We start from the raw sequence: 14,670 nt of genomic DNA, 5'->3' as shown, positions 1-14,670 counted from the left end.
GCAACTGGATAAGCCCTTTTAACTGTTCTTGATTTGCTATACAATTTATCATGATACTATTGCAATCTTGTACCACTCAGTACAAAAAGTAAATGTTAAATCTATTCATTTGCTTAATATACAAAGCCGCTGGGTGATGGCATCGATGTGAGGCATCTGTCGGTCAGCCGGAAAAAGTTCTTTTAATATGGGAGTCTATGGTGATGAATGGCATCTGTCGGCCGTATACATTTTTCATATTGCTTAGCATCTAGTGGCGTGCATATCGGGATACGTCCGTTTTAGAAACAAGTTAGAGTGCCTACACTTTCACTTTGGAGCGCTGCTGCTTTATCGGCCATTTTTGGCTCCTTCGGCAGCTGAAGACGTCCCTACATAGCGTTATATGGGATCGTCTTCAGCTGTTGGAAGGAGCCGAAATTGGCCGACGGAGCAGAAGTGCTACGAAGTGAAAGTGCAGGCACTCTTTAAGGAAGGACACATCTATATCTTCAGGTGATTTGACAGAAATGAATGTTTTAGCAGAACTACAGCTTTTTTTTGTATGCACTCTGATTGACTTATTGTTCTCATTTCCTAAATTGCAGAGAATAAAGAGGTCCCCGTCACAAAACATATCAAAGAAGAACAAGATAACGAAACTGTAACCTCCAAATCCTCCCCTCCTACAACCCATAATAGCGAGCCAGGCTCCACCCTGCGGGACCTACTTACCACTACTGCTGGCAAACTGCGCCTGGGATCCACGGACGCCGGCATTGCCTTTGCACCCGTTTACTCAGTAGGGAATCCAGTGAGTATAAGCCGCTTCAGGCTGCAGCACAGAGCGGTATAAACGTTCCTGTATGCCCTTGGATTCTGGACGCATCCACGGTGAAACTATTTGAATTGCAGAAATGATGGGGAGGAATAATATGCTGAGAGGGGAAAGTTATCCTCTTGGCAAAACTCCTCTCAGACTGCAGCTACTTGCCAAAGACAACCAAGAACTTGGAAGTTAACGGCAAACAAAGTTGTCTTTTGAATGGGAAATGTGATGCAGTATTTAACATTTTAATTGGCGTAGACAAGTTAAATCAGGTTTGAAACTAGTACAGGGAGCAGCACAACATTCCCAGGCGATGGGGAGCCAAGCTGTGTGTGCATGAGAGTCTATGCTATTGCATGGAGGTGGATGGATGCATCACACATTCTGCACTTGCTCGGGGTTTATCTTCCTAAAACTTACATTTTAGTCTTCATAAACTTCATCTGTGCGCATGAATCAAAACAGCTGCTCATGAATATTCATTAGGGCACAGTTACTTTGTTACAGAAATCTCTGCAAATTAACATTCAATCCATAGAAGTGAATGTAGCATGGATTTCTGCAAGCTTGATATACATGAATGGGACACTCACAGAAACCTCATCCACACATGGCTGTAGAAGTAAATTGGCATACTGCGGATTTTCACAGCGGAAGACCGCCTGCACACGAGCGGAAATTCCGCGGCGGAATTTCCCACGGAATTTCCGCCACTGGAAGCCTGCATAGGATCGCATTAACAAACGCAATCCTATGCAGACGACCGCAATTTGACCGTGCAAAATATCGCGCGGCAAACAAATCGCGGCATGCCCTATTACCATGCGGGGCGCACAGAAATGTCACTCACCCGCCGCCGGCCCCGGTCTGCGCATGCGCGGCAAGCCAGAACATCAAACAGCTGGCGGGCGTGGGTGAGTACGCGCTGGTCCCTGCAGGCGCTCAGGTTGGGTCCCGTGGCGAGAATCCTCGCCGCTGGATCCGACCCGCCCGTCTGCAGGCGGCCAAAGTCACACTTCATGAGATGGCAAATCTGCACCAAAATCCACATCAAATCTGCATGTAACCCACACGCGGACTTTGTGGTGGATTTTCCACTGTGGAAATCATGTGCAGTGCTGGACCTACCCTCAAAGTCCACAAAGATTTAAAAAAAAAAATGTAATATAAAAAGCAGGTTTGTACGTTTGCAGCAGTTTATTATCGGTCGATAATAAATTAATAGCCCTGATGAAGGGGTCGGGTACATTCTAGTAACTGTTGCTTTAGCTTTGCACAGAATACCTCGTGGGTTGTTGCTTTCCGCACAAATGTCACCCAAAACAAATATTCCTAAGACTTCATAAATCTGCAAACTATTAGAGACATTTGTAAGGTTTTAAATAAATTTTTCTTCCTCTTTGAAATAACAGAGTTCTAAAGGCGTGAGGTCGATGCCAAACATCTTGGATGACATCATCGCATCAGTGGTTGAAAACAAGATTCCTGCCACAAGGCCGTCTAAGCCCAGCATAAAACCCGAGCCAAAAGAGGAAATCACGGAGAGCCGCAAGCCACCTCTGGAGGAGAAGACAAGGACCTACAATGATATTCCTCATTCTTGGATCTGCGATCGACACATTTTATGGTTAAGAGATCACAGGCATAACAGCAACTGGAAGCTCTTCAGAGACTGCTGGAAGCAGGGGAAGGTTAGTCATTCACACGGGGTGACTGGCATGGCAGCGGTCGCTCTTTAAAAGGCTTTTCTGGTTTAATGGAGGAAAAGCTTAATCTTTGCAGAATGCTTCATTGTACAGCTGTCTAATCTACTCAGTCTTCAAGATCTCTGCTTGCTGCCCTGATCACAGTACAACTGACTCAAGTGCAGAATTCTAATACTCTGTTTAAAAAATACCATTTTCAGATATTACCAGGTTAGGTTTTCCACCTCTAGATTTACCGACAGCAAGCACAGATTTTGAAAATGGCAAGGAATTGAAACTGAGTGTTACAGTTGCACAACTTATGATTCTGCTGCACACAAGCCGTCGTCCAGGACAAACCGTATTGGCTGCACCGCTTCCCTGACTGCCCGTGCGTTGTAGTCTGAGACACTACATGCTGCTCAATGGCCCTCGCTGCTCATGTGGCTGATCTCAGCAGTTTGTAGTGCCTTAGACTACCAGTGTGCATCAGATGATAGAGACGTGGTGCGACCATCTTGGTTCCCGGACTGGAGGGTCGCTTTAACACCTACCTGTACATGGAGATGTGCCTTAATCCTATTATTTTCAGATGCAAAAGAGCAAAAGAAACTTTGCATATCATTATTTGCTAAGTGCATCACCGTATAATCAGCTTGGAAGGATAGAACAGCGAGATGTTTGCAGCCATCTGTTTACATCCTCGCACCTCAGCGGTTGCCAAGCAACAGCACAGATATGTCTCAATAGACCTTAATATTGGAATGACAAAAACGGCATACAAATTAAAGAAAGCACAAGCAACCTGACTCGCTGAGTCTGTTCTCTGGCTTCATATGTGCTGGATGTAACGTTTTTGCTATAAAGTTGTATAGCGGAATATTTACATGCAGCAAGTTTGTTGCAGAAACTTCTGAGATTGTTCCAAGCATCTGAATGACCTGATTTCTGCAGCATACACGTGGAGCTCTGCATACGCATGGAGCCCTTTAAGTGCCATTCAGTTGTATGGAACATTCGCAGACATTTTTGCAACATGTTGTATGTTTTATGTGCTGTGTGTTTTCCACCATGGATTTGTGTGCAGAACATATAATGTGGGCGAGACTTCAAAAAATCTAATCAGCAGGCTGCAGAATAATCCAGAGTGTAAATTGACTTGCGTTGCGGATTTTACATCCTCGGCATATTCATCATTAACCCTTTCCAATTCACTCTCTGACCTGTGAAGACATTATGATTTACGGCTGTACAGCTGCGATGTTGGTAGACATCCGTCGGGGTTCTCTTACTGTATATTGGCAGCCTCTCTGCTGTTGGAGCCTATCCAACGTGTCACCTCATGCAGTACTGGCTTTAGCCAGTATATACCGCCGTTGTATAACGGCAGAAAGAGTAAGCCCCCTAGGAAAACCAGGATACAAATTGGACTGGAAAGGGTTAATGCTGTGGATTTTCTGACCTTCAATGGAGGAAGCAAATCTGCAGGCAAAATGCACAGTGGAGAATTCCTTGAAGACAATCTGTTCTATGTTACATGCTATACATGATATACCCTTAGGCCGGATTCACACGAGGGTATGCGTATTTGTGCTGCATTTTTGTACATCGGGTGTTGCACATTCACACGCAATTACATTTAACTGTCGTTTTTGTGCGCAAAAAATGCACTTATGCTCTCAGCCAATTGAAATTGCCAATTAGTTTAACGAGTTTGGGATGTGTTCTTTTCATGCGCAAATGCGCTCGGTCCAGTGAAAATATAAAACAAAGTTTTATTTCATAAGTTTAAACTAATACAATCAGGACATCCTGCTTAGCCTACTGGTTTCAAACCACACACAGTTGCGCCATGAATAAAAACTTTGTGTGGTTTGAAACCAGTAGGCTAACCAGGATGTCCTGATTGTATTAGTTTAAACTTATGAAATAAAACTTTGTTCTTCACTGGACCAAGTGCTGGACGACTTCTCCTCGGCATTTAGTGATTCTGGGTCAGAACTGCTGCCTCTTACTGGATCTAGATCAATTCTGCTCAACGGTTTAATTCAAATGCGACAAATTAATTAAGACTGATGTATGGAATGCCAGCTTTCGTCTGCTGTATGGAAAAGACTCTCCGTAATTAAGCCTCCTAATCTTTGTAATGTTTTGTTTCTTCTTAGACTGTTGTGGTTTCTGGAAATCAGAAAAAAATGAACCCAAATCTGTGGAAATCTGAGGCAATCAGCCATGACTTTGGGGAGCATCAAGGGGATCTTCTGAACTGTAAGGAGGGACTCGTGTCCAGTGGCAATGTTAAGGAGTTCTGGGATGGATTTGAGGATGTCTCCAGTAAGTTTCACTAGTTTGGTGATGAAAGTAATAAAGGATCACCGTTTTGTCTGTGCAAGTTGTTAATGTGGATCCTCTAATTGTTCTGCATCATCTTCGTTTTCTGCATAAACAGAACGACAGAAACTTAAAAATGGTGAAACGCTACTTTTGAAACTGAAAGATCAGCCTTCTGGAGACGACTTCAAAAACATGATGCCTTCCAGGTAATACTGCGCTGCGGCTTCGTCTTTACATCAGTTGGAGTTCTTAAAATCTGATGCCCTCCTGATGTAACATTACCGGGCGCCGTGTTTTGGTATTTTGCTAAGTTTGTTAAAAATGGAGCCAACCTTGGAGAGCTGCTGGAGTGTATTGCTGATGGGTACTGTATCTTCACTGTTCCACACTGTAGACCCCCTGTCCTTTTATGGGATGGACATGTGACTGCAGAGAACAGCATAGAATCATGTCAGCTAGTGTTGTTGATCAATTGCTGTATGATTCCACATTTGAATTGGCAATTCAAGTACTCTAAGCAACTAAAGGTACTTTTCGAGGGGACAACTGTCAGGCAGTCAAGCGCTCAACAACCATCCCAACGATTATGGCTGCTGTGCTTTCACACAGGGGATCTCTTCCGGCCACCCTCCTGACTCCATTCACTGTGAACAGGCAGTCGTTCAAAGATGAACAACTGCCTGTTTATTCTAAGTGAGACGTTGCTCACTAGTCTCTTGTTTCAGTGATCTGAAGCGACAAGCAACAACTGAGCGATTTCTCACCCAGTACCCTGTTGGGTCCCACATTTACATATGACAACTATCGGTAAAAATCACTCGGTTGAACGATTTTTCGGCTGATATCCTGTGTAAAAGTACCCTAAGAAGGAGGCTTGCAAAAACTGCCAACCTTAATGAGTTTCCTCGTGCGACAGTGTGGAGAGTATACCGAAAACGGTATGCATGAGGGAAAACATCCAGTGAAAGGGGATCTTGTGGACATTCAAGGATGGGTCAGAGGAGGATGCCAAGAATTGTTCTGACAGTCAGACTGCAGTACAATACAGCGCTGGTACTCCTGTCAGCAGCTCAGGCTGGGGCAGTAATGGTGTAGGGAATGTTTCTGATGCCTATGAATGTACACCACAGCAAATTTCTGCAGTTATCAAGGGAGGCCCAATGTGCTACTACATAGGGTGTCTTTAATAATCTAGCCATTCAGTGTAAGTTTGTGGCTAGTTTGCAAAGTATGACATGATGGGATGCCTAGAATCACATGCACCCATCCTGCAAGCACAACTTTTCAGATTAGGGAATGTTTTTAACCAAGGTCATCACCCTCTGGATGTAGGCAAATTCGCTTTTCTTGTTTGCACGTTGACCGTACATGGTATTACAACGTATTTGCATTGTAACCTTGCTATTATGTTGTGAGCATGACAAGATATCATGTTATGTTGGAGGTTAACCACTGTATGCTATCTCCCCCAGACACGAGGATTTCTTTCGAATGCTCCCAGTCCCAGAATACTGTAATCCAGATGGGAAGTTCAACCTGGCTTCACATATGCCAACGTTCTTTGTACGGCCAGATTTGGGCCCGAGGTTGTGTAGCGCATACGGTGAGTTCATGCTTTAATTCTAAATCTGCTGAAAATGGCTTCATCCAATGTCTGGAATCAGGTTATTAAATCTAGTGGATTACAGGTTGCTATTGAGGAACGGTTCCTCCCCTATATGCATTTACACGCGGCTCGTCGTCCATGTTCTTTCAGTGTCAGAAGGGGAATTCACATGACTGACTGACTCTGACATGTTGAGATCCAGCATGGTTGACATCTGCTGATGGGGGAGAGTCAGGACAATTATGTAGGCAGATTGTTGGCCGAAGTCATCAGGTTTGACCAATGCTCATATAACGTCTCAGGCCGTCTTTAGATTCTTTGTGTGGGGGGCAGATGACGTTTTACAGACACTTATTCGAAGAAGTAGTGTGATGTGGAAAGACAGGACCGTACTAACTTTTTTCTCTCTCAATTTCTGTGCATACAGGAGTGATTGCCACCAAGGATCATGACACCGGTACAACAAACCTTCATATAGAAGTGTCGGATATGGTCAACATTCTAGTCTACGTTGGTGTAGTCAAAGGCAATGTGGCAGCTAGTAAATCAGGTACGTGGCCATCACAAATAAATGTCTGACTTCTCTACAAATCGCTGAACACTGTAGATAAAAATGTCCGCTCAGAGCAGACACAGCAGATCGGCCTATCCTACGTCCGCTCTATTATTCACATGTTGGGTTGTGTTCACACTGCTTTTTTTAATTGCACAGTTTGAGCATGTTGTGTGAACACATCCTAAGGGTGATTATGTGCTTAAGAGGTTTTCGAAGGAAATGCTATTCATGACCAATCTTACAAATAAGTCCTCAGTAGTAGATCGGCTGGGTCCGCTGCTCAGGAAACCTAAGCAATCAGCTGATCGAGTGCCCACTGTCAGTTTCTACACACAGAGGTATAGAATGGAAGTTGCTGCCCCAACCCCTGTGTAGTGGCTGGCACTTGTAACTGCAGGCTGGGTGCTCCTTAAAATCAATGGGAGTTGTACATGTTACAATAGCCGACCACTACACAGGTCGTAGCAGCAACCTCCGCTCCATACCCCATGTGTAGCGGCACTGACAGCGGGAGCCCGATCAGCTGGGGTCACGAACAGTGGATCCCAGCCAATCATCTATTGATGACCTATCCTAAGGATCGGGTATCAATATTATTTCCCTATCGCCACATAAATGAAACATTCCACAACTTTCCAATATACTTTGTTTCTCGCCGTCCTCAAGATAATAGTTTGCTGTCAGTGAATGATCGTTCTTTTGTTTACATGCAGAGGCTGAAAACTTGTACATAACTAGCCCGACTTTCAACTAAGAAGTGCATACAATTATACCCAGTCTAGACAATGCTGTGAGCGAAACACAGCTGCATAAATCAGCAGATTGCTGCAGTGTGTCAGTCTGCAGTCCATGCTGTTCTTCCAAGGATGAGGTGTAGCCGATCAGCTGGTGTAGCGTGGGTTCCCTGGCAGTTTTGGGCACCAGCACAACGAATCTGCTCTGATGCAAACAGTGCTGTTGCCAGCTGGGATGGCAAGGGGACAATACTGCTGCTATTGGTAAAGGCATGGGAAGGGGGACAATGCTGTGTTATCTGTGCTGGTGAAATATTTTGTTTCACTGTAGCGTGGCGCACCTTGGGAAGTATTTTGACCTGCACTGTGGTATTATGCGTACTTCTTGTTGGCATCTGTTTGGTGCTGCTATATGGGCGCTGCACTGTGTTGCTTGGGTAGTATTTCCTCACTGTTGCGGCTCCAGCATCACTATTTTATTCGCTGCTAAGTAGCAAAGTATAAAAGTGCAGTAACTTTTCAGGCAACTTCTGCTTATCTACTATCTTGTGTTAGTCTCATCATTTCTGTAATATACCTGCATTAAAAATGTTTTACTGCTGTAAATCACGTGGCTACCACTAGGGGTCTCCCTTCCAGCCTCTCTGCAATCCACACTGTCGCTGGGTACACAGCTTCCTCAGTAACAAGGATACAGGGATGTTTCCATAGCAATAGTAGGAGGGTCTGTCTTCCCAGGCTGCTATCCTGCACTTGCAGGCTGACAGATCTGCAGACACTGAGAGAACTATCTCCATTCTCTGCTTCTCCTGCTATTATAGCAGGTAGGTGTGTGTCTAGTGTGCGTTCCTGTACACACAATATAGTCGGTTTACTCACCATTTGGCAGGAATGTCTCTAAATGCCTTGATCGCTCTGGGAAAATAATGGGGCGGACATTCAGATACTAATTCCCTGCTGATAGGACCAGAGACAGTGCAAAGCAGCATGGAAAGTAAGGGCAGTGAACTGCTAGCAGAGTGATAGGCTTGCTACACGTCCTGTCCCTGAAAGTGGATTGCAAATGGCAACACCTGAAAATTAGACATGAAACGGGGTGTAATAAGCAGGTAAGGAGAACCTGGGGTATTTTAGAAAACTCTGGTACACTTTAAAGGGAACCTGTTACCTGTCTAAAGCACCATAAATTAACTTATGATGGTGTTCGGGCAGGTGACAGGGAGCTGAGTGATGTTTTTTAATACGCGCCTGCTCCCTGGTTTCTGCGGTGCAAATATCTTGTAACACAAAGTATAATAGTTTTAAAAAACTTTTAATTTGCCCAGTAATTACACGTCACCAACATGATATAATCCGCAGTCCGCGGCTGATGTCAGTAACAGTGCAAAGTGTTATCCAGAGCAAGCCATCAGATCCCGGCTTTCTCGGACGCCTTGTGGAAAAGCACGTCTGGATGCTTTGGACAACCCCTTTTTTTACCCCATGTGTTAGTTTTCACATCTCCTAAAAGTATATTCCTGTGATCCTAACGTAAACTAGCCTTCCTGTTTTCAGGTGTCGTAAAGAAGTTTGAGGAAGAGGAAATGGATGAATGTTTGAAGAAAAGACTGAAGGACACCAGTGAGGTTCCCGGTTCTCTCTGGCACATTTACGAGACTAAGGACGCAGACAAAATCCGAGAGTTTCTACATAAGGTGAGGGCGCCATGACTGCTGTAGTGCCACATCCAGCAATAGAGAAATTACCAGCCGCCTTGAAAATCAATAATATGGTGGCATCTAATGAGTTAATAACATGGGGGGGGATCTGATGAGTCACTTGAACTATTAAGAAAAAAAACAAACCAAGAAGCACTGAGGAGGTAATGGAGCTAAATATTCTGCGGAGCGCGTGCCAGGAGAGCTCGCTGTGACGGCTATTACTGTAGTACACTTTCTGCCATTACTTCTGCTTTCCTTGGGAATGTTGAAAAACTTTGTGAGATTTTTTTTCCTACGACTAGCCCCCCCCCCTGTCATTTCTGAGAATTTCCATTTTAGCACAATGTACACAAGTTGTCTTCACAGGGAACTGCAGTTTGGAAGGGGATTCTGTTATGTAAGTGTTTTGGCGCGCCAATCACAAATGCTCCAGCAGGGAAGACGTGTAAACTGCGGCGCGGCGCTGAACGTACCAGGACAATAAATGACATCTCTCGCTTTTTGTCTTTGTAGGCTGCAAAAGAGCAGTGCCTTGAAATCCTCCCTGACCACGACCCTATCCGAGACCAGAACTGGTACCTGAATAAGAAACTCCGCCAAAGTCTCCTGGAGGATTATGGTGTGAGGAGCCACACGCTGGTCCAGTTCCTGGGCGATGCAATCATACTGCCCGCAGGAGCCATTTATCAGGTGAAGCGTTGATGGAAACTAGAATTATAATATATAGTCAAATGTATTAAATAGATGAATCCTAAGGAGTGACAGAAACATAGAGATCTCTATAGGTTGGGGGGTTTCAGTATTGAATTGCACTGACCTTTCTATCAATAGCAGTCTACTATCACATGCATTGCAAGCAGATATGCTACATGTGAACTCAACCCTAGAGTGTTCCCAATATAAGGGGTTTTCTGGGTAAAAACTATTGATGATCTATCCTCAGAATCAACAGTTGATTGCAGGGGACCGGCCGCTTAAGGTCTCCATTGATCAACTGACTGGGTATCCGCTGTCAGTGCTGCAATACACAGGGGTCATAGCAGAAGCTACTGCTCCAACCCCAGTGTTGTGGCCTGTGCTTGTAACTGCAGGCACAGCTCCCATTGATTTCAATGTGACCCCTGCCTGCAGTTACAAGCTCCAGCCACAACACTGGAGTCGGAGCATCAGCTGTGTATTGCAGTGCTGACAGTGGGCACCTGATCTCCCAGGGTCCTGAGAGGTGGGCTTCATCTGATCAATAGTATTTAACCTGGAAAACCACTTTCAAAAGTGATTTATTTCCTACATAGATAACATCACACAATGCAAAGTGAAATGGCAACCAATGAGGTTGAGGCCTACATGGTTTTGCCAGCTCACTTTTCCTGGAATTGGCGCATTGCTTATGACCTCTACATAGACTTTACCATAAAGGCTTGTTCTTATATTTGTATTACAGCATTGTACAAAGTTAGTTTTATGGAGCCTTAAAGGGATATTCCCATCTTGGCTTTTCATGGGCGAGTTGGGAAAACCCTGCTTTCTGTGCCGACCACCTGTCGGAAAGCTGTAAGAGGTTTCTATAGCTCTCATTGAAATGACCAGTGCAGCACAGGTGTGCTACTCCGTGTCCATACCTCCTATTCACTTCAATGAGAGCTACAGAAACTGCGCTGGGATAAGTGCTCTGCTTTTTCCGTGGCCTATGGCTGGTAGCCATTGCGGTTGTTTCCCATCTTGGCTATGAAAATCCGAGATGGGAACACCCTTTAATATGCATAGCAGGCTGAGGGGCCTGAATTTACCTCTTTGCCTTAGGTTTGATGCGGGGGAGGGGGGGGGGGGGGCGGCATGCAGAGATGGACGTCCCAGCAGATGCAGTGTTACCGAGCTAATCTCCCCTAAAATACTTGCTTCTAGGGGAGAATGCCCTACTAGGATGCTGCACGCTGTTGTACAAGCTGGTAGCACTATGGTAATCCAGTCGTCATGGTGTGGGTGGTTACTGATCGGACACGTTCATTCGTGAGCCGTGGATGGTGGCACTTACACGTTCTTGTTTTGCTCTTTTGACTGTGGCAGGTGCAAAATTTTCACAGCTGCATCCAAGTGACTCAAGACTTCGTGTCTCCGGAACATCTTGTTCACTCATTTCATTTAACTCAAGAGCTGAGGCTTTCTAAAGAAGAAATCAATTTTGATGATAAATTACAGGTAAAATGCGTGCAGACACCGCGTTCTGCGCTTAAATTGGCAAACCTATGCTGTCACTTTCTAATGATTATCCTCCAACAAGTATGAATGTCGGGCAGGAATGAGGTCAGGATTTAGCATAAACTCAAGTTTGATTCATGGTGACCGTGTGTCCCTGTTCAGCTTCAGTTCTGTGCTAACATGAAGGTCACAAAGTTGGAAGTACAGGTAAAAGTTGTTCTAAAAGCTGAACTGGAAAAGTGCAGCAGAATAGTGAAATACAGCAAATGCCCCTTGTCAAGGCCTGAGCTAAAGCCATGCAAAGACATTCATTATATGTTTCCTAGCCGGATGCGGTCCATTTACCTTGTACAAAGCAGCACGCTGCAGGTAGTTGTCCTCAAGATCCCCTTTCAGTAATATTGAACAGAAGCAAGCACCTATGTGCTGCTGCCCTAAAACTAGAGAATCTAATCCTGTTGGTTGAATTCAGTAGGAGCTGCGCCTGCACTTCCAGACCGCACCGCTGCAGTAGGGGCGGCGTGATCCAGTCTAAGGCTATGTTCACACACACGCAGTGCTGTTTTTCCCATCACACAAGTGACCTCTTTCTAAATCTTATCAAACGCCTTTCTAAATCAGTGGCGTCTGGTGGTCACAATGCAATGAATCCGGCACCGCATCATGGCTTCCATTTGTAATGGAAATAACGATGTAGAAGTGAACAGATCCTCATATATTTGGCCTTGCAGTTGGGGTCAAGCTAGATTCCTACAGCACATAGAGGCTTGATGGGGATTCCTGTTACAGCCAGGGGGCTATGTGCTCTCAGGTTTGTGGTGGGAACGGAGGCATACAAATAATTTACAACTTTTTGATTACAGTATGAGACAGAACAGGACCAAAAGTATGGGGGAAATCTACAGATGACTTGCCTGTTTTTTTTGTTGTTTTTTTTGCATGTTTTCTAATGTTAGTTTTTTGGTTTTTTTTTGTTTTTTTTTTAAAGGAGTTGTCACATAGTCCCATCATGGACACCTCCTTTTAGTATGTGGCATCAGGGGTGAAACTATTGATCGCCCTGGGAACAGAATGTAGCAAACCGCAGCTTGCCAGGGGAAGCTGCAACTTCCCAGACATTTTTCCAGCTGCAGGGGAGACTAAGGCTCGGTTCACACTGGGCGCATTTTGGGTGGAAATCTCGCACTTTGGCTGCAGCAAAAAAACGCGAGATTTCCACCGGGAATCTGCTGTTTCAAAACTTGCAGCACTTAGGCCGCTTAAAAAAACCCGCGGCTTGCTGCAGCTGAAGGAAAAAAAAATAAACATACTGCGGCCGGCGAATTCTGAGAAATCTCATCCACATGGTTGGCTAATCCCGGGATTAGTGGCTGCAGGTGGATACGCCGCGGCGGAATTCCAGACTTAGTGTTACAGGTTGGCCATTCAGATGACTGGCTGTCCTATAATGCAAAGACCGCTCAAGTTGGACTGAACAGGATCCCCTCTTACACAGCATCTCTCTATTCCAGCTCATAGAGTGGCCTTCCAAGCAGATGGCCCCCAGTCTATGACACTCATGTGCTGTGATACAGCTCGAGTTTTTGGCACAAGCCCAGTACAGAAAATATAGAATTTTGCAGTCAGACGTACCACATTCTATTAAAGCGTATTTTGCAAAAGACACTAAATATACTTCTAATATTCTCTCTACGCAGGTAAAAAACATCCTGTACCATTCAGTCAAAGAAATGGTGAGATCATTGAAGGTTCACGAAGAGGAAATGGAAGACATGGAGGAATCTTAGTTGTTTTTTTTTTTTAAATTTCAACTGGAGTCGAAGAGATTCTTGTGCCACGTGAAGCAAGAAAAAGCATAAAGGACACTGAGCGAGCCGCCGTTCTCATCCGTGCCAAGAAACTCTTCTCCAAGTATTGTACTCGTTACTGACACCACACCAGTATAACCCGATCACAGCCCTTGTGGTCAGCCTCCCCCTGCAGGCCAGGAAGGTCATTACAGGCCTCCCCAGCGCTGCAGGGGTTAGCACGAGAGCCATCAGACTGTGCTACAATGTAACATACTGTATATGAAAAGTTTGTGAAAAAGAAAAAAAATGTTCAGATTTAAATGTATTTATTTTTTGAGAAAAAGAAAAGAAAACAAAAAGTTCTACGCTCTATTGTTGATCAAATGTAAATGTGACTTGTATAGTTTGCTAAAAATAATTTGGATATTTTTCACTACATTGACACAATAACTGTGAGGGTAAAACAGAGATCACCAGCTATTGCCTGCATATGGAAGCATTCATAACATAATCGGAGAGATTACTGCCAAATAACTGTAAACTTTGTACATTATAAGATATAACACGGTATTAAAGACTCTTCAATGACTCGTTGAAGCCGACTCAATGTATAATTAGACATTTAAACAAGATGTAATTTATTTGAAACAAGTTGTCTCATTTTGGTAAAAATTTATGTGACATTTTGAAGCTAAATATTAAAAACTTAATATGCTATGTAAATATATACATATATACATTCAATGATGTATTTTTTTAAAACATTGGCTTGCTTTAATTTGTTAAAAGTGCAAGTGTTCCACATGCTTTGTACATTGAAGTTCAAAGGGGTTTTACATTTTCCATTAAAAAGAATTTCTCAAATGTTGACTTGTAGCACGTGTGTATTGCGCAAACTTGCGTACCTGCGGAGAGAAGCTACTCGCCAGACTGGGGGGGGGCTCAGTGCAACTCAAAGTACTATAGTGTCCGAACAGGTTTCTTGCACATGGTTACCCCCTCCCATAGGAATCCTGTCGAGCCCATGATTTCACATCAGTGTATCCCCAGCCCAAGGTTTGAGATTCACATTGGTTGAGTTCTTCACACCAGTTACACCATACATTGTTTTTAAGGAGCCAGCAGGCTTTATTCACGCATTCAGATTTTGATGTGATTTTGTCATATTATGTATAGAAGAGAGCAGAAAATGGAAGCGCAAAAGATAGATTGCAGAAAAAGACCACATGGCCCATCTAGACCCTCATACACCAAGCTAAAA

The 14,670-nt window shown here is 44.2% G+C and overlaps 1 protein-coding gene across 3 annotated transcripts in view; it reads left to right on the top strand.

Annotated features, from left to right (window-relative positions):
• JMJD1C (jumonji domain containing 1C) overlaps positions 1 to 14,277 on the top strand; it is a 226,024-nt gene extending 211,747 nt beyond the window's left edge. For 2 of the 3 annotated variants that reach the window (XM_066600820.1, XM_066600822.1), the window contains 10 exons: positions 588 to 793; positions 2,221 to 2,499; positions 4,659 to 4,827; positions 4,943 to 5,033; positions 6,300 to 6,430; positions 6,861 to 6,983; positions 9,263 to 9,417; positions 9,937 to 10,113; positions 11,488 to 11,619; positions 13,317 to 14,277. In XM_066600820.1, the coding sequence (XP_066456917.1) occupies positions 588 to 793; positions 2,221 to 2,499; positions 4,659 to 4,827; positions 4,943 to 5,033; positions 6,300 to 6,430; positions 6,861 to 6,983; positions 9,263 to 9,417; positions 9,937 to 10,113; positions 11,488 to 11,619; positions 13,317 to 13,406 (1,553 nt within the window). In that variant the 3' untranslated portion in view covers positions 13,407 to 14,277. The remainder of the gene's footprint in view (positions 1 to 587; positions 794 to 2,220; positions 2,500 to 4,658; positions 4,828 to 4,942; positions 5,034 to 6,299; positions 6,431 to 6,860; positions 6,984 to 9,262; positions 9,418 to 9,936; positions 10,114 to 11,487; positions 11,620 to 13,316) is intronic. The other variant, XM_066600821.1, reaches the window with a different exon arrangement.
• Positions 14,278 to 14,670: the final 393 nt, after the last annotated feature.

Source organism: Eleutherodactylus coqui, chromosome 4 (genome assembly GCF_035609145.1).
Source record: "Eleutherodactylus coqui strain aEleCoq1 chromosome 4, aEleCoq1.hap1, whole genome shotgun sequence".
NCBI classification, from domain to species: Eukaryota; Metazoa; Chordata; class Amphibia; order Anura; family Eleutherodactylidae; genus Eleutherodactylus; species Eleutherodactylus coqui.
This window is presented reverse-complemented; position numbering and strand designations above follow the sequence as displayed.